Here is a 23,019-nt window from a genome sequence, read left to right on the forward strand (position 1 = left end):
CGGGGACCAGCTCATCCACCCAGCCTCCAGAACAGATGTGCCCATGACCTGACCCATGAGGGGGCCTGCCTCACCTGTCACACTGCAAGTCCCCTGCGCCCCCTGCCATTACTCACTCAAGCACCCCAGCTTCTCTCACAATAGCTGCATGCCTGTGTGTCCCCTCAGCATGCATTTCTTCTACCTAATCCGCCTTGCTGTCCAGAAACTGAATCAAAAGGCAGAGGGACATCCAGGGTGTACCTCCAGCCCTTTTCTCTGTGTAGGGCTGCTGGTGTTCATGTGAAGTTGAGTCTATGACTTGTGCTGGCTCCAGGACTGGGTTTCCAACACTGCAGGAAGCACAGTCATAACACAGGAACAGCAGCCCTGGGGAGGAGAGAGGTCAGGCTTCTCACTCTGCACCTGCCCACCATGCTTCAGCCATAGGGTTGAGCAACAGCAGTCATAAAACAGCCCACAGCCAGCCTCAGCTCCCCCCATGCCACTCTACTTCCAATCCTCTCTATGTTTGCTCCACTTGGCCAGTGGGACACACTATAGCACCAGCCCCACCCTGTACTCCAGGGACTCCCTGTCCCCTTCGCAACAGATACGGCACTGCCACCTCCCACCTGCTCCAGGCCCTGTTTGGCCCTGGAGAAGAGTCTGCAGGAGGGTGCCACAGAAAGGGAAGCTTCACACAGAGGGGTCCCAGCTGCTGGGGAGAGGAGCAGGGGGAACATGCACAACCAAGCCCAAGTGACAGAACAAAGTAGATGCCAATAGCAGCTCCACAACCAATGAAGAAGCAAATGGAGGTCTCTGTACCCTGGGTCCAAGCTCAGGACCCCGGTGTCTCCACTCTCCATCTGGCAGCATTTTAGGGCAGGTAACTTTGCCTTTCTTCCCAGTCCCCTCCTCCTTGTTTTTAGTGGGAGCTTTTGCTGGTTTTGTCAGTGATCTGGGGAATGGGCTCCCTGGGATTTCTCTAAGTGGGTGGTGATCTTGGGGAGAAGCAGAGGAGGATAGTACTGTCCAGAAACAGAGTGCTCTCTCCCACACATGTTGCCCATCCCTGACACGCACGTTTGTTGCAAAGAAATTCATGGAGACAGATTAAATATATTAAACGTAAATAAAGCAGTGCCAAGCCTTTGGCTGATGTCACAGCTAGAAATAGAAGCCAACTACTTCAGGAGCTTAGGATTTGCATGCCTGATGGATTCCCAGCATAAGGACAGACATTCAGATAAACCCAGCCCAAACTGAAGTAAACAACCCTGCATGAATTTCCAAGAAGGTGGCACTGAAGTGAGTCGGAGAACATCGGTACCATTCAAGGCAATGGGCAAGGAGCAAGGAGCAGCTCCCAAGCAGCTTGTCCTGGAGGGCTTGAGGGTCCCAGCAAGGGTGTGAGGGCATGTTATGAGCAGGACTACAGTACCCCTGGCATGAAAAGCTAATGAGGAAGTTTTGGGACTTTCCCCATCTGCCCAACACATAGTCTCACAAAACCAGTAGCACCATAATACCTTAGAGACCACTGCCCTACTGTCAGGTACATCTGATCATTTGAAAGCGGGGACAGGACAAGCAGACACACAGACCACCTCATTTCTGTAGGAACAGCCAAAGAAAGAATCCCAACCTATTTTGTAAAATGCTGGTAAAGCAGTTTCTTAAGTTTGAAATGTCCTGAATGCAGTTATCTTTATTGTTAAAAGAAGGGTTTGTTTTATTGTCCTAGATCACAAAACCAGACTTGCCAAGAAGGACTCCACTGAAATACCAGTCTCAGGACTCCAAGACCAAACAGAAACCTCCGAACAGGGCCCCCAGGCAAAGTGCTAATCCATTTGCTTGTGTTGCTTAAGTCTTTCTTCATCACCACTCTGACAGAGGGTGCCTGGTGGGTTCTCTCTGTTCTCCTTTTGCCTAGGATATTTGTTGTTTTTAAAAGGGAATGCCTGGGGCACATGCAATAAGGCAGGCACTTTTCCCTGGGAGCAGCAGTGTTGTGTTTGAGGCAGACCTCCCTCCAGAGCTTGGGTATGGGCAAAAAGAGAAATAAAATAATTCCAGGGTCAGAGGATCCATCACTCACGCAGCGACAGGGAGCCAGCAGGGAGGAGGAGGGTGCAGTTAGAGCCGGCACTAGGCTGGAGACTGAGAGGGGACATGTGGAGTACCTTGTTCTCTCAAGTCTCTGTGCTGCTTGCAGATAGCAAGGCAGAAAGAAGAGACCCTGGTTTGGGATACTGAGAACAACCTTAACTGGGTGATTCTTAGGTCGCCCTACTTCTGCCTGCTCCTCTGTGGGAGCAGTGCATCTTTCCAGAGTGGTTTGTGTCTCTGTGGTGGTGAGTGATCCAGTCACAGCAGAGACACCAAAGATGTGCTGTTTCCATGCTAGAGACCTGCAAGACGGAAGCACATGAAAGACCCATTAACCATGGCAGCATCCAGACCCCTGGATGACAGAACAGGTCTGGGAAAAGAAGATTGATGAACATTTAAAGACAGTTGATCATTTGATATAAGCATTACTACCTCAGCTGTAGCATGAGAAACTGCCTTTCGCTTTAACAATACCTTCCTTTCTGCTGCTGTCTTGCCACGACTAAAATGTACCAAGCAAGGACTCATTCACATTTTCTTCTCACCGGCCACTTATACTTCTTGATTATGCAAATATACCTTCTTAATATCTTTGTAATTAAATATTTAAAATACTTTACTAAATATTTTAAATAATATTTAAATATTTTCATATTATTTAAAATAATATTAAAATATTTACTACACAAATATATCTTCTTAATATCTGCTTAACATAATATTTTCTCTACTGCTAGAATCTCACCAGAGCGAAAAACCTGAAAATGTTGCTACAAGATGGGGTCTGAAACCCAGGATGCCCAGGGATCCAAGAAAGCACAGCAACTACTTGGAGAAAGTCGTGTGGAAAGGAAGTACATTCACCATCAGACCCCAAAAGAATGAAGCAGCTTGTCCAGGAGGAAAGGTCTCACTGGGAAGGAGTGAGAAATGGAGGGAAAACAACGATCCAGATCTGTTCAGCTTCAGCTGTGCCAAACAAGCAACCAAACAAGACAGCCTTCTACTCCTGGTGAAAGACTGCCACTTCAACTTAAGAAAAGAGCCATTGGGAGTCACAGGGAGAGGGAAGGTGAAGAGAAAGTGTGGCCATATAGCTTGCATTCAGGAGATCTGGATGCAGAAGGTCTGGGCTCTGTCTCCAGCTCTGCCTACAGGCTTCATCAACAGTCTGGGGTAAGTTACTGTCTGTCTCTTCTGTTTCTCAGCCAAAAACCAGAAAAAATTGGCCAAGGAAAATAAAGTCCTGATTGCAATGGGAAGTCATGATACCTCCAGGATCAACACCCACACTGAATTACAAAATGCCAAAGAATACTCTGAGCACAACAGATTTATATTGAAAATATCACATCTGTATTTTAAAACACAATCTTTCGGGCATACAGCCCTCTATAATTCAGTGGAGAAGAAAACAGATGAACCTTTTTTCTTGGGGTGATTATTCTATTCCTTCCAGTGATTAACAGCAACAGAACAAAAAACCAGGAAAACTGCAAGTTCCCATCCTGCTCTTCTGATAACTGACTAGAACACCCAAGGACTTGACATTTGTCTGCAGTTGCCCACGCAGATAAAGGAACCAGAACTGGCCTGCACCCATGCTGTGTCTTCTGGCACCTATGGAAGTAATGATGTGGTGTACTAGGCCAGACTGAGAAAGTTACAGATAGCAATACCACCTGTGCCTCATCTACTAGATAAAAGGCAAGAAATTATGTCGGTGATGTAGACATACAAAACACATGACATGGGTGGCATAGAATCACACTAAGTCCCTAACAAGATGATGAAATGTGGGCTCTGACCTAGGAAGAGAGGAAGGTGGGAGACATGAAGAATATAGAATACTCATAACACAGGGATAGGGAGAAATGTGGAGTGCTCCCACAGCCCATGTGTTTAGACTGGAAACTGGATGGGGCTGGCATTTCAACCTGTGTGTGGACAGGATATGGGGCTCTCCGGGGGCTGTTGTCATCCACGGTGGATTCAACGCCTTGAGCCCTGGTGAGCGTGTGGGGAGGAGGACACAGCGCCGTTTGCAGCTGTGGTACAGAGGGCTGTGATACATAGCTGCCATATGCGGAGGCCTGGTGCAGGTAGGAATGCAGGCATCCACGGGCCTTTCCTCTAATCTGGAGAAAAATGCCGCGTTAGAGATCACGCAGCTAGCCTGCCCACCTGCCTGGATTTGCAGGTACTTTAGCAGAGAAGGGAGAAACTCAAATGAGAGAACAAGTACTCTCTTATTCAATGTGCATCTTGTGGTTTTGCAGGTTTTTCCACTGAAAATGTCCTCTGAAGTTTCCTTAGTGACTAGGCCAAGATGTGTCAAAGAGGTATTTGATTCACAGCCTTAGAAAAAGCACTTCTGTGTTTTCTTCTCCACCATTATCAGTTCTCTGTGGTATCCACCTTCCCTCACTGACTCCTACCTGTTGCTGGCCACATCACTCCTTGGGCAAGTCCTCACCTCCTCTCCAAACAGCTTTTGGTTCTTCCTTCCCCCCCTCTTTCACGGTCCTGCAAACCACTGTCCCAGCTGTATCCTTCAGACAATATTTCCTCCTCCTGTGTCAACTGTCCCTACCTCTTTGCCAGCCCATGGGCTGCCATTTGTGGTACTGAGAGGAAGCCATCCTGTGTGGAGGTGACTAAGAGTGACTCAGTCCTGTGATCTGTCCACCAGCAAGAGAGAGTTTGTTTCTAATATTTCTGCCCAGATTTATTGGTTCAGCTTCCTTCCAGATGAACTCCCCTTGGCCCCTCAGCACAAGAGAGACATGGAGTTCCTGGAGCAAGTCCAGCAGAGGACAACAAAGATGATGAGGGGACTGGAACACTTCACTTATGAGGAAAGGCTGAGGCAGCTGGGTCTGTTCAGCCTTGAGAAGACTGAAAGAGGACCTCATCATTGTCTGTAAGTATCTGAAGGGGGTGTGCCAAGAGGATGGATCCAGGCTCCTCTCAGTGGTGCCAAGCAACAGGACAAGAGACAATGGGCAGAAACTGATGCACAGGGAATTTTATCTGAATATAAGGAAGAATTTCTTTACAGTGCGGGTGAATGAGCAGATTTCCCAGAGAGTCTGTGGAGTCTCCCTCACTGGAGATACTCAAGAACCATCTGGACACGATCCTGTGCCATGTGCTCTGGGATGACCCTGCTTGAGCAGGGAGCTTGGACCAGATGACTCACTGTGGTGCCTTCCACCAGACCCATTCTGTGATTCTGTGAACAGAGGTGTCAGACAGCCATGCCCTCCCTCCATTTATGATAAGGAGAGCAATGGTTCCTACCCTATGTTGCTCTAATCATCGCTATCTCAGGCGCAGCTCAGTGCTGGACTGTGCATGAGATGGGATCTGACTTAGGCACCATGAAGTTCATCCTGTGACAGCTATTCTGGGAAATATCTGAGAGATTTTAAAAAATTTTTCTTCAAAATTGGCAGGATCCCTAGCAGAAAGGAAGAAGTTTCAGCCCTGCCTTGCTGTGCTGGTGGTTGACCTCTGCATGCATAAGGCACCAGGGCTGCATGGCCTGGGAGATGTCTCTTCCCTTCATGCTGGCAGTCAGAGGCCTCTCAGCACCTCCCAGCCAATGCCAAGAGCAGGAGCAATGCTGACAAAGCAGACTCACATGCAGAAACCCATGCCTGCTCTTCTTCTTCAGGGTAGGTGCAAAGGTTGTTCAGTCCTTCTGCAGCCAGACTCTCTGCAGCTCAGCAGCCCCTCACAGCCTGATTCATAACTCTACGTGCAGTGGGACTGAAGTGACAAAGCTGAGGCACAGACTTTCATATGCAAAGTCTTGGTTCAACCTGCAGCAGATGGGGGCTAGTTCACCTCTAAGCAATACTTTGTTGTTTAATGTCACACACAACGGTTCAGGGGAATGAAATAAAAAAATGTTAGTCCCCTTGCTGAACCTCCAGGTCTGTGTAACATTCTGCTTCTGGGGATATTCAAATCCTTTCTCACCAAAGATGGATATGAAATTGCATCTTCCATCACACGACCGAATACCCTGTTCCCTGGGCTAAAGACAGCAGCTCTGACATGCCTCTGCAGCCTCACTTTCCTGTTAGGCAAATTGAGCTTTCATCATAGATATTTTGAACGTCCTTTGAGTTCAGATGCTGCTGCAGAGCAGGGGTTCTCATACCACAATATGCCCACAATGCTGAGGTGAAAGGGAACCCCTTCATCCTGCCCTCTATCCATTTGCATCTAGCACTTCCTCCCTTTGAAAACCAAACCAGCCTCCCCAGACAGCTCAAAACATCTGGGCCACGTACATCACAAGTTCAGACCAGAGATGACACAACGAAGCACAAAACCCAAGAATAAAACAAACAAGAGATTGACCCATGCACGTGATTCTGCCTCTGGTTTCTACCTCAAATGCCCTATGGCAGTGGCTAAGCCCACCAAAGCTGCATTGCAGAAGCCTTTGAGCACAGGGATTAAGGCAGACCCCCTGACTCCACCTCCACCGGATCTGTGTACAGGGCATCCTGTGTGCAGCACCCCCGGGCTGTCTGTGCTCTCTAAGTCCTGCAAAGTACTGCAGAACCGCTGGAGGAGGAGGAGGAGGCCTTTCCTGTTTCTTGCTTGTGGCTCCCAAGTTTGTTGGTAAGATGCAGAGCTCTGTAAGGTGCAGAGGGAATTAAACTCCCCAGTGTACATAAGGAAGCTCCTGAAAAGCTATACCTATAATTAGCTGTGTGCACAGCAAACACAGTCACTGGGGACACTGCTTTTACTCCCAGGCTTGTTTGCAGAACCAGAGATTCATTCATGTCCTATTTTGTTTCCCTGCAGCCCTGAGGAAGAGTCACATCGCTGTGCCCGGTTCCTGCAGCTGGCCAAGACAGACTTCAGACACTCGTGCAGCAGGTCAGTGCCCCCACACTGTGGTCTGGACCACAGATGTGCACGACACTGGAAACACCTACAATGCAAAGACTATTCACAGAGGTCTCCCCAGAAGACCTTCCCTCTCTTCCATACTGCAGAGAAAGGAATAAACCCTTCCTAGGTAGGAGCAAGCTATAGCCATAAAAAGGAGCAGTTTTCCAGCTGAGGGAAAGTGAGCAGCGGTCTTGGCAGGAGATACAGCCCTGCACATTCTGGGACTGGCATAAACCAGGAATTCAAAACCACACACACCACTGACATGAGGATCCTGGAAGGCAGGTGTGAGTTTGCTCTGCCTCGGTTCTGGGCCAGTGTAAGGTGAGCCATTTCTTATCCTCAAAGCTGTAGTGTGACAGGGTCTAGGATGGGACCCTCTGGCTCCCCAGTACTTCAGAGGGGCTGATCCCTGTGCTCACACCTTCACACAGATCAACACCAACGCTGCTTCATTCAGTCTTCCAGTCCAGTGCTACAATCTCTGCCCATACCCAGGGCAAAAGCAGCAAGGTATTCTGGCACCTTAGACCCTTCTCCTCCCTCTGGGGCTCAGCCTCCAGCTCTTAGCATCTATCCTGTACTTCTGTAGTCCTTTTTCAATGCACAAAAGCCACAAGAGCATCCAGCAGAAGTCAGGCATACATTTTTATACTTTACCTCTGTACACACACTCATTCAAGAGATCATCTGATGCAGACAGTTCTCTTCCCTGGCCCCATGGATGGTGAGAGCATGACTTGCTCTGACCAACAACTGCATCTTCTGGGTAAGCTCACTGACTACAACATCCAAGGCTCATTCATTTTTGCTGCACCATCTCAGACCTGCTTACCTCATGCTGTTCTGATCCCAAAGCTTCACAGATATCTCCTATCCTGGTGGAAATATCTATTGATGATGGGTCCATTTCCATAGGGAATGATTCTTAGCAATCAACCTGACTGGTTAGGCATTGCATTGGTTAAACTCAGAGAAAGGAGATTTTTTGAGCTTACTTACTTATAAATACAGAGACTTTGTCCTTAAATGAAAGAAAAGGGGAGTGGGAAATAACATATTTGCATAAAAATTCAGGCTATTCACTTACTGCTTTATTTAGTAAAATAAATGGAGAATTTCATGTGACATGAAGCAACAAATCTGTTCGTAGTATCAGGAAAGGCTGACAGTGGATCCCAGCATGGCACCAAAAACCAAAAGAATGAGGGAAACAGATTCCTGGGAACTACTAGCTTTACCTCTAATATTGCCATTTCACTATGTCACCTTTTGTTCCAACAGAGTGGCATGGAAGGACACACTGTAGGGCAATACCAGAGGTCCTGGAGTACTGAAAAAAGAGTTCTGGAGCCAACAAATGAGAAGAGATAAGAGAGAAGATATTCCTGGAGAGGACAGAAGGCATAAATGTACATAGAATGACGATGGGAATCCATGACTGACTTGGCTCAGGAATTGCTGAGCTGTAGGGCAGGGTGAACTCCTCATACACCAGAAGCAGATGACTCTGGCTACAGTCATCCTCTTGGCTGAGAAAGAATCAGAGTTCTTCATTGAGGGGCTTCTCCTCAGATTTGTCTTCTTTCTAAAACACATTAGAGGCATGAAATCAGTTTTGACATTGCTTGGCTTGTCCGCATAGAGATAAAGAAAACAAAATAACTCAAATGCCTCCCTCTGCTGTCTATGCCACTGCCCTATCTCATTTCCATCACACAACACAAAGCCTCTGTGCTACAGGAGGATGAATTTTGACAGAGAGAGAACCCTTAACACTGAATGAACATGGATATTTAATTGTCCCTCTCCCAGCAGAGACCTCTGGTAGAGTCCTAAGGCCTTATCTGTACACTCTGTTTTGTACTCTTCCTGATAGATTTAATTCCTATCCATGCCACTGTCTCTCTGACCTGCTCTCATACACTGCCATCCACCACCTCCATTCTCAGCATCCAAAAGCACCCTTCACTTTTTCTCCCTAGCTGCTGTCCCCAAAAGATAGATGCTTCACAGAGACCTTCAGACAGCTGCAGAGACCAGTGAGTTCTTGCTGTAGACTAGAAGGTAGAGGTCAATGAAGACAGAGGCTCTGCAAAGACATCCATCTCTGCTCTGCCCTAAATCTAATGTTTTTCTGATATTCAGGTGCAAATGTACATGAAAGAGGAAGTGACAGGGATGGGGAGGAGTTCAAGGAACTGAAGTCACCTTCTTCAAGAGCCTGGTAAACAACAGCATCAGGACCCCCCATTACCTTTTGCATTCTTTGAAGGAAACGATTACAGAAGTCCTGTACACGCTCAATGGAGATTTCATCCAGAGTCAACACATCGTGCTCATCATCTGGTGTGTGGAATACAGCCAGAGCTGGCAGCTGGGACTTCTTCAGCTGGAAGTATGACACTACTCGTTCATTGCTCTTCAAATTGGTGTCTAACAGGACAAAGAGAATCTGTGGTGGAAATAGGAAAGGAGCTGTGAGAAAAACAGAAGCTGAGAGAGAGAACAGATCACCAAAGAGTGATAATATGAAGATTTACAGTGATATTTTTATAAAGAGTTTGAGAAAACCATCCATACTCTGTTAGGACACCACTTTCCTTGGCCACTATCTAGCAGCTCCATGAAGCGCATTTGTCTGTATTTTATCAAGTCCAGACTTACACTACCAAACAAAATGTCTTCTTTCACCTTCTTTAAAAATACATCTACAGTATAACATGTCTTTTATCTTAACAGCAAATGTCAAAGAAGCTGAATCCTTTATTTGAATATTATTTGGATGAGATGCTCACATCCATGCAAGACCCAGAGTAAAAAGGGGTTTTGATGTGGGAAGAATCAAACTCAATTGCAAGAGTGTGGGAATGAAGTACAGGGCATCAGGAGCCTGCAAGGATAAGGACGTGAGAGTACCAAAACCAAAGGACATATTTAAGTGAGCTGCAGTGAGCACAAATGAAGACACAATGATTTGGGAAACAGAAGTTGTTGGCAAGGCACCAATGTCCACACAGCCCAGCTCGGTGGAGCCTTGTTAAGACCTGGGGAGAGAAGCTCAACAAGGAATAAGCCAGGATGAGAATGACCTACAGCTCTCTGTGCTTCCGAAAACTCTTGGAGAGCAAGATCAAACCAAGGATTAGGATTCTGCTGGGATGATCAGAAGACAGACTTTGGTGACAAACTCTATGATTTTATTTTTAAGAGCTAAGTTTCAATTTAGATCTTAAAGGTGCAGTAGGAATAGGTATGAATTTTAAATTCTGGAATCTGAAAGATTATCAATAAAATATATAGCTACTTCTAAAAATTTTTGTTGATTTATACATTAATATTAAATACAAACATCATGTATAAAATTCATAAAAGAAAATTAACACAGCAATTAAATAATTTACTCAGTGACCTGATTAAATAGAATCCCTCAATAGATGAGATCCAAGTCATTGAAATAAACATCCAGCCAGCATGTGTCATTTTATCTTCTTTTTACCCTGTGCAATCTACTGGGCCTAGCATATTCAGTGTACATATGGACAAGGCTATGGCTTCACTTGCACAGGAAGAATTTAAAAAAAAGAAGCACTATAATGTGAAGATTATGTGCCCAGTTCCCAGGCTGTGACTCATGTTTTTCTTTCTTTTCAATGAAGAACACTCAAGTTAGTTCCAAACTTGTTTTCTTCTCTAAAAATAAACTTAATCAATCCTAAATTCTTTACTTATTAAAGTTATGTTCTATAAAAAACCAAATATATCTGGAAACTTTACTAGGCAACAGCCTATGGGAAGGAGGATAGTTAGGCTGCTGTAAGGTTTAACTTCAGTTATATAGTGAAATACAGAAACAGGAATGGCATTTTCACTGGATATATGGTATTTACCATTTGTAATTTCTCTTCCAAAAGTCAACTGTGCCCCAAGAGCAAAAAGCTAGTGAGACAGGTTGTGGGGTAATTGTCCCAGAGTGCTTAATTCATCTTTTTGCAGGATAAAACATCAAGCTAGAGAAGGGTCACGAGATTAAGGTTAACAGGTTTAGGGACTTGATCTAAGAGGCTTTAAGATGGAACAGCAATATTTAATGCTTTAGGGCTTGCCTTCCAACTAGCAAGCTGGAAACAGAGGCCAGAGTTGGAGGGAAGCACTTTCAGAGTGTCAGTACAGGAAATGTACATTTTCACCAGTTCATCTCTTATAGAGATTCACTAGACAGCAGTGTTTTTTTAATCAAATGTTAAAGAAGTAGTCATGAATTTTTTTTAAAGTATTGTTAAGTTGTGTCACTTTTTATATAAAATCTCTGCTACATTTAAAACAGATGAATAGCATTTTAAAATGGTGATAGGAATAAATGTTAGTCAACATTCTTCACTTCATCAAGCTTCCAGACTTTGTTAAAACCACCAAAACTAAAAAGGTGTATGTATTTTATCCATGAACACAAAGAATAGAGTAAGAATAAAAGAGTAAAAGGAGTAAAAAGGTTGGGGTTTAGAACTCCAAATGCCTTCTTCCTCACAAGAACAAACAGAAACACACAAACTGGCCCCTCAGCTAGAAAGGCTGAGATATCATCATCATTCAGAGTTACTGACTTGGATTTCTCTAATGACTCCCATTTGGCTCACAGAGTTAGAGCGTGCCAAAATACAGCAAAGTTTCCATTTCCACCTATATTCAAAAAATACAGGAAAGAGAGCAATTGCATTTGGTCACTGTAGCTCAAAAGAAGACACCTTAATGCCTATCAGGATGATGCCTTCCTGGGAAGTGCTGTGACATGGGATGGAACCTCCTTCAGCAGAAGGGCTCGACATGCATCCTGTGCTGGTTGTGCTGCAGGAGTCCTGCCAAGGCCTGTGTGGCCTCAAGGTCACACCTGTGGGGCAGAATGTAGGATGTGTTGGCCCAGAAGCCACAAGCACTGGAAGCCTGATCTCCACAGCAGCTGAAAACCAAGAAAGTTTCTCAGTTGGCACATTTCCATGATGGATGCCATCTCATGCAACTGGCATTTTCTCATGAGGAATTTATTTTGTTCTGAGATTCCCAGTCAGCTCCAATCATAAAGAATGAATGCAGTAACCATGGAAAACTATATTGACCATGAGGCAGGATTCACACTGCCTAACTTCTGCCGTTCAGATCCCAGTCTTGTCTCAGCCAGTCATCTACGTAACCTCTACAATAAACAGTAACAGGAACTTCATTCCACCTATTTTAGAAGGGAAGGCAGCATATGCCTGTCCTTCTCTTTCAGTGCTGAGAAGAGCCTAAAACCTTTACTCAGATCCTTACCAAAGCTGCAATTCACCAAAACAAATCCCACTTATAATGGCAATTCTCATGTCACTGCTAGAAATCAGTTAGCTCCATACCGAACAAAAAGTTCACTTTCTGTTTCATACTATCTTGTACAATAGCTGGTTGGGGTTTTTTCATTCTGAAATTATTTCCATGAAATTTTTTCATTTTGTAGCAATCTTCTTGCCTATGTTCAGATGTGCTGCTTCAGGCAGTGAAGGATATCCTGCATGCATGAGGAACTCCTGACACAAAATCTCCCCTTCACACATGATATTATCTGTGCACTGTCACCTGCAATAAGGTGCCTTTCAGAAAATTTTGTATACTGGTGTTGTCTTGGTATTTTGACAACTTGATTCCTAGCCCAGTGCTTTTAGAACATCAAGTTCCTGGTAGATAGTGAGATATGGAATGATGTTATTGCCCAAAGAAATAAAGTTAATTGAAAATAGCACTGCAATGATAGAAACCAATTTGACATTGCTTAGTTTTTCCTCTAACAAACAGAAAGGGTGGTCAAGCCTTATATCCAAGGTTTGAGCTTCAGAGAGCTGCAGTCTTCATTGTTCTGTATAAGCTAAAAGACCAAATTCTGAAGTTTGAGTAATTTCTTACATCAAAAAAAAATCAGTCCTGAATTTAAAAAAAAAGACAGCTATAAAAACAACTCTACTGCAGGTATCTATTAAGTGACATTAAAAGTCCATATTTATGGGCTCCTCTGTTTATGGCTAAAAGAGGCATCTCTAAATACTATCTCTTTCAGTTCTGGAGCCATCAGTGTCTGACAAGAAAAGTTAAAATTGTGCAAATGACTATTTGCAAGAGAAAAGGCATTAGGTTTTAATTTCCATAGAAGAACTCTTGAAGGACACCAAGAGTTTCTTAGAAAGCATTTCTAAATGGACCTACATGTAAATTTAAAGGGAGTTTACAAACATCCCTACCCAAATAATTTTGATATTGGAAACCAGTTACGTCAGATGCAAAAAAAGTTGCTCTTGTTATTTCCAGCATGACCTTACTGAGACTTCTGCAAACACCCGTGAGTTACACCAGCTGTAATTATCATGTTCTACTCTGATACTGTGGAAAGAAAACTAAGTATGACTATGCTAGTTTGGCTCAGCAGTGCAAACCCTGACATTTCCTTTCCAGTGCATTTCCATTCCTTGCCTGGACTCTTGGCAGTACTTTCTCAAATAAGCACATATTTTATTGAAGATCCAAGAAGGCTGGTGGATTTACTCTTGCAGCTGCAGTGCTCTGAACTCTGTTTACCATTATCCACCCACAATTGTTTCTCAAAATCTGCTAGAAAACTACCATATTTCTTCTTATTGTTGTCAGCCTATGCTGGCTCAGCATCATCTACCATTTGTATTTTTCCTTCCAACATCTTATAGTGCTCAGGTTCCACAATAAAATCTAGAAACATCTAGAGTGCCTCCAGGCAGTCACTGCTGCTCCAGGTGCAGTTCAGGCTGTTTTCAAATTACAGTCCTCACCATACTGCCTCATGGACTCTCCAGCTGAAAATCTCAGCTACCCCTCAGGCAGAAGTGAAAATATCATAAACCAGAGATGAAAGGACCATAATCCAGAAACTGGCAGGTTAATCACTTCCTCATGATCCATTAACGGTTGGACTCAATCATCTTAGGGGTGTTTTACAAGCTAAATTATTTCACAATTCTATGGTTTTCTTCACTCTTTGGAGCCAGTCGCTCAGCAGCAGCAGCAGCTCCTTTTCATTTCTCCATCCAAGTAACAAGTTTCTCCTTTCCCTCCCACTAGTGATGACAACGACAAGGACTGCTCTTCCATCAGCGTGCAGCAGAGGTGTGTGATAGGATTGGTACCCCTTCTCCTGCTTGGGAACCCTTTCAAGGCTCTGTGTTTTGCACTGGCTTGTAGAAATGTTGCAACATACACCAAGTATCCCCACTCGGTTCTGACACTCTGCAGTCACTGTAAAGCAGTGCTGGATGCAGTGGTACGTGCTCACAGGGAGCCTGAACACCTCTCCACTGCACAGCAATGATTCCTTGCTCAAACCACTGACAGCATTAACCCCTCAGCACAAAAAAGCCTTTCACCACAGGACAGGAATTATTCACTGGTAATGCTGAATAAAATTCAGGTCAAGAATCTTGCATTTATTCTCAGACAATCTGCAAGCCACTAAAAGGCAAAATCTAATCAATACTTTACTTATTTTGAAGCAAACCTCAGTTAACAGAAATTCACATAGCAAAATTAGCCAACAGGGATTTTCATGGTATCGTGCAGTGGCCGCCACTGATACCCAAACTAATTCAGGTCTTTCTATACAACAGAGAAATGGAGACGAACCTAAGTGGGCTTATCACTCTGCTTACTCCTTACTATCCAGACCTAAAAGCCAAAGAGAGGGATCCTAGCACTCTCTGGCTGCTTTCTAGGAGGGCAGTCTAAAACACAGTTTATTCCTCAGAGTGCCACTCCTTCAGGAAAAACAACTTATTAGACTCTAAGTCACTTCATCTCTGTGTTCTCAAGTACCAAAGCAGTGAAGTGGAAATAATTAGTCAAATCCCCACATCCTTAATGTTTATATTTTACTCTGGCAAACTTGTAGACTGATTTGGTTGGAAACTTGCCTGCAGAAATAAAAAAAATTAAATTTGGCTTGCTAAGAATTCATAAATTGTCTGAACTTCAGTACAACAATTTATCCAATGTTTTGTGAAGTATTTCTAGGAAAATTATAGCCATTTTCTCAGATCTAGACAAGTCACATGAAGACTAGATGCAGCTGCATCAGCAAAGGACACTGATGCTAAACAGCATCATGTTAGAAGAGACAGCTGCTAGGTGGAGACCTGTATCAGACTCTGCTTCTCAGGGAGAACAGTTTTAATTGGTGTCACTTTAACATACATCTTACAATAGATAAATGGAATTTTACAGATAAATGAGTTTTCTTTTATAACTACATATACATCAAAGCAAAACACTTTTGAAGTGACCTTTTGATTTTGATGCATAGTTTCTGCCCAGGCTCTTGCCAATGGGTAGGAAAGACATAAAGGTCCAAAGTAGTCCTGCCATAAGCAGTCTCAAGACTTTCGAAAGTGCATGGTTCTGAGGTGGTCCCTGAATTTGAAGCTGAGGGTATACTTGATTTCTAATCTGTCTCTTCAATACCAAAACCAGGTGCATGCAGATGTTCTAGTTATCAAATCACAGCTCTTTCCAGCTCCACACTTCTCAGAGGAAGATCTCTTCATGCCTCTCAGCTTATCCTTCCCCACTTCTATGATATTCTGCCCCCTCCCATCTGCTGTTCTCCCTTGCCATAAATGCCTTCCTGTTGCTCCCAATCCTCCTTTGCTTCTGTCGCTTGGACACAAATTCCACTGTAATCCAGCTGCTGGCAGAGAAGCAGACATAGGATGATTTACTATTTGGGGAGCTCTGTTCACAGAAGGATGGGATTCAAGCAAAATTTCTCTGAAACACCTCATCTATCTCATCACCTTAGTGTAGAAAATCTAAGCAATTAATCTGCAGCTCCTTTAAAATAGCCATTTCCCCAGGACCCAACCAGAAGTCTAAGGGTTAAGATGTGCTGACATTATTTGCTATCTGGTCACTTATATAAGGCTCCTTGGCATCCTTCAGGCTGTAGATACAAATTCACCTATCACATCAGTGCAACGCAACTGTTGCCAGACTGAAGTGCAGCAGCTGTGTGTCATCTGCCAGTGCAAGGGAACACGACTGGACTAAAAGAAACACGATGTTTCACCAAGAGAGCAGAGGAGCAGGATACAGAGGATATTTTCCCCGTGAGGCGGCAAACTGGCAAAAGGTGAACAGAACCAACCCCTCCATTTAATTATCCAGATAATCCTCTTCTCCTGCTACTTGACCTTTGCTCTCATAATTCACAGAGGAGATTATGCACTCACCATTCATGGCAGAATTCACTGTTCTTTCTTCCTCCCTAACAGTCCTGACAGTCCTAACTCCCTAAATCTTTCTCTCTGTTTGGGCTTACCTTCCCCTTGTAGAGCTCTGCCGCTGCCCGAAACTTGCGCATTCGCTCAGGGTGCTTTGGGGACATCTTGTCTGTGATCAGGAGGAGGTTAAACTCGAGTGAACTCTGCATCACACCTATGGCGGTCTGGCCAGCACAGAGAGAAACACACACAGGCAAGGTGATTGAGAACATTCAATTTGCATTGGATGCAGTGTCAGAGGGACATAAGTCCACATGGCTCAGCTGTGGTTTCTTTGCAAATCAGCATCACAAGCAGGATGGGGTTTTTTAAAGCAGGGGAGATCCAGTCTGGGCTCTTTGCAGAAGCACTTAACCTCCTGGCTTTGCTTATTCCCCAGACAAGAGTCTGAAGACCACAAAGGTCCCTCACTGGCCTCAAGACAGTTACTAGGCAAGAGGAGTAGGGCTAGGGCAGAATACAGCAAGCTGAAAACTAGAACAAGGATGCGAAGAGCAAGGCCGGCAAACACTGAATATAAGGGTGTCCTAAATTGCTGAAGCCTAGCATCTGCCTGAAATGTGAGCAAGTAAGTGGGAAGGATTTGTGGTGTAAAGGTTGTCCTTATTATCTTTCTTTAGTGTTACACTGTGTGTAGGATGGGAATGAGTCCAGAGCCTCAGCAACCCGATGGCCTTCACACTCCTGGGTGCTGAGGGTTAAAATTACCTCTGCAGTCCCACAGTGAGAGAAGACCCTGGGCAAGGGCCAAGAGGGCACTACACACTGGCCCTCTGTGAGGAGACAGGGCTGGCACTGCCCAAGAAGCCACGGCATCATCTCCATGAACTCGCTCATTCGTCATCTCACTTCTCTTTCTGCCTGCTTCCTGCAGGCCTGCAGCCTCTCCCTCAAATTAAACAGTAGCGGGGCCAGACCTGCTGCCTCCCCCGTGCCACCAAAACCACAGAGGCACAGACTGTGCAGCTCCCTGCCAGTGGGACCAGAAAGTTTCCACATGCTCCAGGAGCAACAAGGAAGGGGTCAGGGAGTGCATGCTGGCCAGGGTGGGGCATAACAGAGCATCCAGCTTTTGGCAGACGGGACTCTGCTGTTAGCTTAATGTTTATCAGATATTTTATATCCCTTCACTTTTCTGATGGTGTGCAGCTGAGACAGGCGACAGTAGAGGGGTTGCAAGCTAAGCTGGAGAACATTAGAAGACCTCATAGGAGAGGATGAGGCTGAAGGTGAGGGTGAAGCCAGCCGGCACCAAGCCCCATAACAAGCCTGGAGTGAGAGCGGACAGGGCTGGAGCAGCAGTTCCTCCAGCAGCTGCATGCAAAGGTGTGCCTGTCCACACAACCTTGTGTGAGAGCGATCAGCAGAGCTCATCAGCACGGCTGGGCCACATCTGACTGTCCTGAAAAGCCCACAGGGTAAAACTTGCCTAAAAACTCCTGAAGTATGTGGGAGAAACAGTTAGGGCCCCAGAATGGGGAGAGAAACCCTTGGCAGCACTTGGTGCGAGCCATGTGACCCCATTATCTGCTGACCTGCAGCATTTTTGGATGCAAATAGCATATGCACTGGGAATAAATATTTATGAAAAACCAAGCTACCTTAGGGAAGCTGGGAGGGCTTTGGGCCAGGGACTGCAGGAGGCACTGTTAATTGCAGCACCTTGATAGCACTCCAGAGGGTCTGGAAAAAAACTGCAACAACATCTGTACTGACAGTCAGGGCAGAGGGGACCAGCTGAACAGCTGAGGAATTCTCAGTCAGGGAGACAGACAGCCTGGGTGCCAAACAGAACACCATGCAATTAGAACCCAAAGCATCAGCAGAAATGCATAAAGAAAGAGACGTGGTCCCATGAATTGCAAAAGGATGCAATAGGGGCTCCCTTTAGGATGAATAGGGAAGGTCTGGGAAATTACAAAGATAAGAAGAATATCCCTGCTGATGTGACTTGGATGTTCTTAAAGGGCTGTTAGGCCAGTGGGGCAGGATAGAGCAGTCCCCAGAAATATTCTGTGATTTCAAAATGTATTTTTCCCTTTTGAAGATGAAAAACAATTTTTTTTTTCTTTTTTGTTACAGAAAAAAAAAAAAACTCCTACCATATTTCATTGTGGAAAAAAAAAGTTAAATTTCAAAACAAAATACTCTCTACTGGTGGGCTGCGACTGAACTGACTGAATGTGTCAGTTCTCTTAGATGATCCTTGGGTTTATCTTGATAAGGTTTAGCTCTGAAACAGGTTGGGTCATTCTTCTCTGATGTAAGCTGAGCCTGGTCAGCACTGCTGTAGCTATCCAGAAGGCCACAGAATACCCTATCAGCAATGATAAAGTCTCAGCCTTGCAGCAACTGGGGCTTCTAAGACCCACTGACTTCACAGCAATGAGCCCAGGGAACTGCTGAGATTTCAGAGGAACCTAAATCTTCGGTCAACCTCTACAGCAGGGAGGAGCACTGGGACCCTGCCACTGCCAGTCAGATGGGTGAGCCAATGAAGATGGCCAACATGGAAGCACTCTAAGCCTGATTTTGTATGTGGTTTGTTTGATTGAGTGTTTGTTTGTTTGTTTTGGTGGCGATTGTTGTTGTTGAGCTGATGAATTCTGGAGGAATGGATGGAAGGGATGGGAAAGATTTTGCTTGGGAAGTTCCCAAGCTGCTCTTGAATATGTGTTCAAATTTCTTGGCTCACATCAAGCCCAGTGTCTGAGTGATGCAGAAAAGCCTGCCTTCTGAGAGCAGGTCATCTGAGCTTCCATGTTTCTCAAGGTTTGTCAAGGAGAGGGCGTTCTGGCTGAGCTGGCTCTGCAGGCATGGCACAACACGGCAAATATCCGTGGGAGGAAGCAGAGCTGTGCACAAGAGTAGTAAGAAATGGAGTTCTCTGCCCCTCAACACTCCAAATTTACTGGAGAGCTAAAGAAATTGTGATGACTCCCTCTCCCACCACACTCATGCCCCAGCAAATCTGCTTCCAGTCCACACGTGGAGAAGCAGCGAAGAGCTGTGTGGCTCCCTCAGTCCCATCTACACCATTGCTCCAACCCCCACACACATCTGGATATGCAAACTGGGGCCAGAGGACACCGTGAGGAGGAGGCCAAGCGCAAGGGTGAGGAATGCAGGGAGCTGGTAATTACCACAGGGTTGTACTCAGTCACCAGGCGGAGCTCGTTCATCCGAACGAAACGAGTCAGCTTCTTGGCATCAACATCTCTGTTGTTCATATCCAGATCCCTCCGGTCATTGTCTACCTGAAGACATGCAAAGACACCTACAGTGACAGCTGTCCTCTCATCTCAGCACCTCCTCCAGAGGCACTGGTTGCACTCCCTCACAGAGATACCCACCCCCTGGGGCACCACCACCCTCTCTCCCCCACTATGTAATCCCCACCTCTTCCCATCACCACTTCTGGAGGTCTAGAACCTACAAGGGCCAGCCTGAGATAAGAATCTCCCAGCATTCTCCAGCCTCCCACGGACAAGGCAAACTCATGGTATAACAGAAGTCTCTTAGGACTCCAGACATCCCTACACTATCAGCTCTCAATGCACTGGAGACAGGGAGAATTAGCTGACAAACTATTCTAGGCATTGTGCAGAGAGGTCATTAAATAGTCTAACTCCTCACATCAATATTGGCTTTATGTCCCTTTTAAAAATCTTCATCTGCTTATTCTGTTTCTTCTACAAGTAATAAACATTGGCATCATCTGGTATGGAATTCCTGGAAACATTGTGCAAGCAGGAAATCTCTCCAATAAAAAGAGGATTTTTCTTCCAGCACAGCAGGGAAAAAAAAGAAAGAAAAAAAGAAAAAAATAAAGCCCAGCATATTTCAGCTTTAGAGGAAAATCCATCCTGCCACACATCTTCCCACACTTCATCCCCTCAAAGTGATGTGATTTTATTGAGATGTTCATGACCTGGTAAACAGAAAAAAAGCAGGCAACCATTGAATGATAGCAACACACCAGAGTTTAAGGGCAGAGTTCCTGTGCAGTACCACCACAGGATGTGACTGAGTTAAGCCACAGGAACAGTGGTCTCTGACATGAAGTAGGATCGAAGTTTTGGATTTGAAGGCCATTGATACACATGTTGAATGAGGTTCTTGGGGCTGAGGAGCGGTCCACATGCACATCCCAGATTTTGTTCTCTGCATCTGGACAACCTCTGAAAGTGCTTGTGTTAGTTTTTCCAGTGGTGTGCAAACATCTAAAGTCATTTTTGCTGTTCTGTGGTCATTGGCAAGGTGTTTGATACCAGCCACCCACCCTGTCTGACAACACAAGCTGGTGCTTTTCAGACTGTGTGGCCCAACTCCTCTCACAGATTTTCCTCCTCCATAACATGAAAGGGCAGTTCTGCCTAAGTAAAGAAGATGAGGACAGTGCAACACCTGGGTAGGTGAGATCAGACAGGCCTTGGGAACCGATCTAAAGCAGCCTGGACTCTTCTCTTGAAAGACTCTTCTCTTGAAAGACTCTCTCTCATGAAAGTCTTCTCTTGACTTTCATGGGCTTCTGAAAACATCTGATTTCCATTTGGGGATAATAACATCTTGAATCTGCACTCAACATTTATGTTTTTAAGAAAATAAGGCTGGAAAATAGCCTGCATTTAATAGTTGAAGCTCTAGTCAAAATGTCTTTATCACTCCATATAATTAGGTTGTTAGCATCTGTTAATTATGTTCTTTTTAGGTCTATCAGGAATTCTTACTAGAATAAATCAGTGTCTTTCCATTATATACAAAGAAGTCTCACCGGTTGACACAGTCCCTCCTACTACTGTAATTATGGTTTAAACTTCTAAGCATTATATATGTTTCATACACTGCAAAGGCAAAGAAAAAATTAATTTATGCCTCTGATTCACTTCTATCCTGGTGACGCATCTTTGTATCCTTCAAATGAGTATTTGATTCCAAGTTCCTGTATCCGTTCTTTTAAAATTCCTTTTTATCTCTGACCCCTTACTCCTACACATTATTCAGCACAGGATAAAAGGAAAAATAATGTGTCTGGCAATTTAAGAAAAACTGACAATCAGACAAGTGAATTGTCAACCACATTTGAACCTGACTGGTGTATTATTTTCTTGACTGTTTTCTTCTCTATTGAACTAGAGTTCAGTTGCAAAAACTGGACTCCGAACAAAGAATATTCAATATAATACAAATTCCAACAATCCAAACACTATCTTTTATCAAACTCTCTCCCAGTGCAGTCATCCTCACTATCTGCCACAGTTCAAAAACAAAGGATCTTTTCAATATTTTTGGAAGAAAACCACAATGACTAAGAACCAAAATTGAAATGGGTGTTGCTTGAAATTGCAACATCTAGCAAATAAAAGGTTAAATAAAAGGACCTGCCTACTTATTGCTCACTCTTAGATCATTCTTTTTTTAATTATTTGGATAATATTAGTGGTAAACATGGTGCAGGAAATGATGAGGGGGAAAAAAAGAGAACAAACTGTCTTTATCCAATCTTTGTACAGCCTGGATCTAGAACTTAGCCAAGCTGCCATATTTAGTTTCCCCAGAACATTTCTCCCCACCTCGAGCACTTAGAGGTTTGGTGTCACAACACTTCAGTGGTTTTTAGGACAGCTTGTGCTGTCTGGGGCCCCTTTCCTCTTCAGACACACCTATCTCTGCAGTTTTCAACTGCCATGCTTGTGTGAGAAGGGGCAACATGAGGAAATTGATGTAACTAGTAAAACACTTGCTCTTAGCTTTTCTTGGTACTCTTGCAGCAAATACATGGTTCTTCCCAGTATCATCTGCTTAAATTTCAGCAAACGTAGCTACACTGAGGCACCAGCACTTAGAGCTGGAGTCAACAGAGATTTGATCTTGCACAGCATCCATCCCTAAGAAACTCCAAAGCAAGATTTCTAATGCCTAAAGGATATTTAGGAAATGAGTCTGCAGACCAAAGTGTAGGGTGGCACAGCATCTCTCACCTGCACAGACCTAGTCTGGATTTGTTTTCTGTCATGATGGAAAAGTTTTGTACCCTAGGAGACAGCTTTGCCTGCCTGAAGTGACACTTGCCAAGTTCTGATATCAAGCCTGCTGTGTTGATCCATGGTAACATGGACCTAGATGCTTTTCACGTGTCTCAGGATCCTTTCCAAAACCACAGAAGCTCAATCCAAGCTAATGCCAGGCTCCGGGCAGGTCATGTAGAAACACAGGCATTGCTCCTTGCAGAGCACTGGGTGCTGAACCAGATCCACAGGGCAAACACCTGAACAGGAGACTCTTACCAGGTGTAATTAACACTCCATGTCTCGGTGACAGGCACTCTGCAACTGGAAAGCAAAAGCCCTCTTTGGGGCAGGAAGGGGGGTGTACTTCGAGGTGGGCAGGCAGCCTGACTGCCAATGACAACCCTGTTTTTGGCTTGCCCTAAGGAGAGATGAGTTTTACGCTTTTTACCGTTGTAAGCACTCGTCCTAGAGCCTCTCCCACCCACACCAGCGGGCTGGGGGACCCGGAACCAGACGCTTATGCTGGAGATGCAGGTTTTTGCCTGGCAGCGTATTCCCGGGGAGGGAGCTGCTCGTGATGCCCCCCACGCCGCGCCGCGGGCCCACGCACCGTGCGGAACAGCGCGACAGTGTTCGCCGAGGCGCCGTAGTGAGACAGGACGGCG

The 23,019-nt window shown here is 44.9% G+C and overlaps 1 protein-coding gene across 1 annotated transcript in view; it reads right to left on the reverse strand.

The window, feature by feature from the left end:
- Nucleotides 1–8,092: 8,092 nt before the first annotated feature.
- Nucleotides 8,093–23,019, reverse strand: part of ERP27 (endoplasmic reticulum protein 27) — a gene marked incomplete at its 5' end in the record, with an annotated part of 17,782 nt that continues 2,855 nt past the window's right edge. The window contains 5 exons of the mRNA XM_017737751.1: nt 8,093–8,608; nt 9,278–9,475; nt 16,382–16,507; nt 19,487–19,600; nt 22,965–23,018. Coding sequence (XP_017593240.1) covers nt 8,564–8,608; nt 9,278–9,475; nt 16,382–16,507; nt 19,487–19,600; nt 22,965–23,018 — 537 coding nt within the window. The remainder of the gene's footprint in view (nt 8,609–9,277; nt 9,476–16,381; nt 16,508–19,486; nt 19,601–22,964; nt 23,019) is intronic.

Source organism: Corvus brachyrhynchos, unplaced genomic scaffold (genome assembly GCF_000691975.1).
Source record: "Corvus brachyrhynchos isolate BGI_N302 unplaced genomic scaffold, ASM69197v1 scaffold56, whole genome shotgun sequence".
Classification (NCBI taxonomy): domain Eukaryota; kingdom Metazoa; phylum Chordata; class Aves; order Passeriformes; family Corvidae; genus Corvus; species Corvus brachyrhynchos.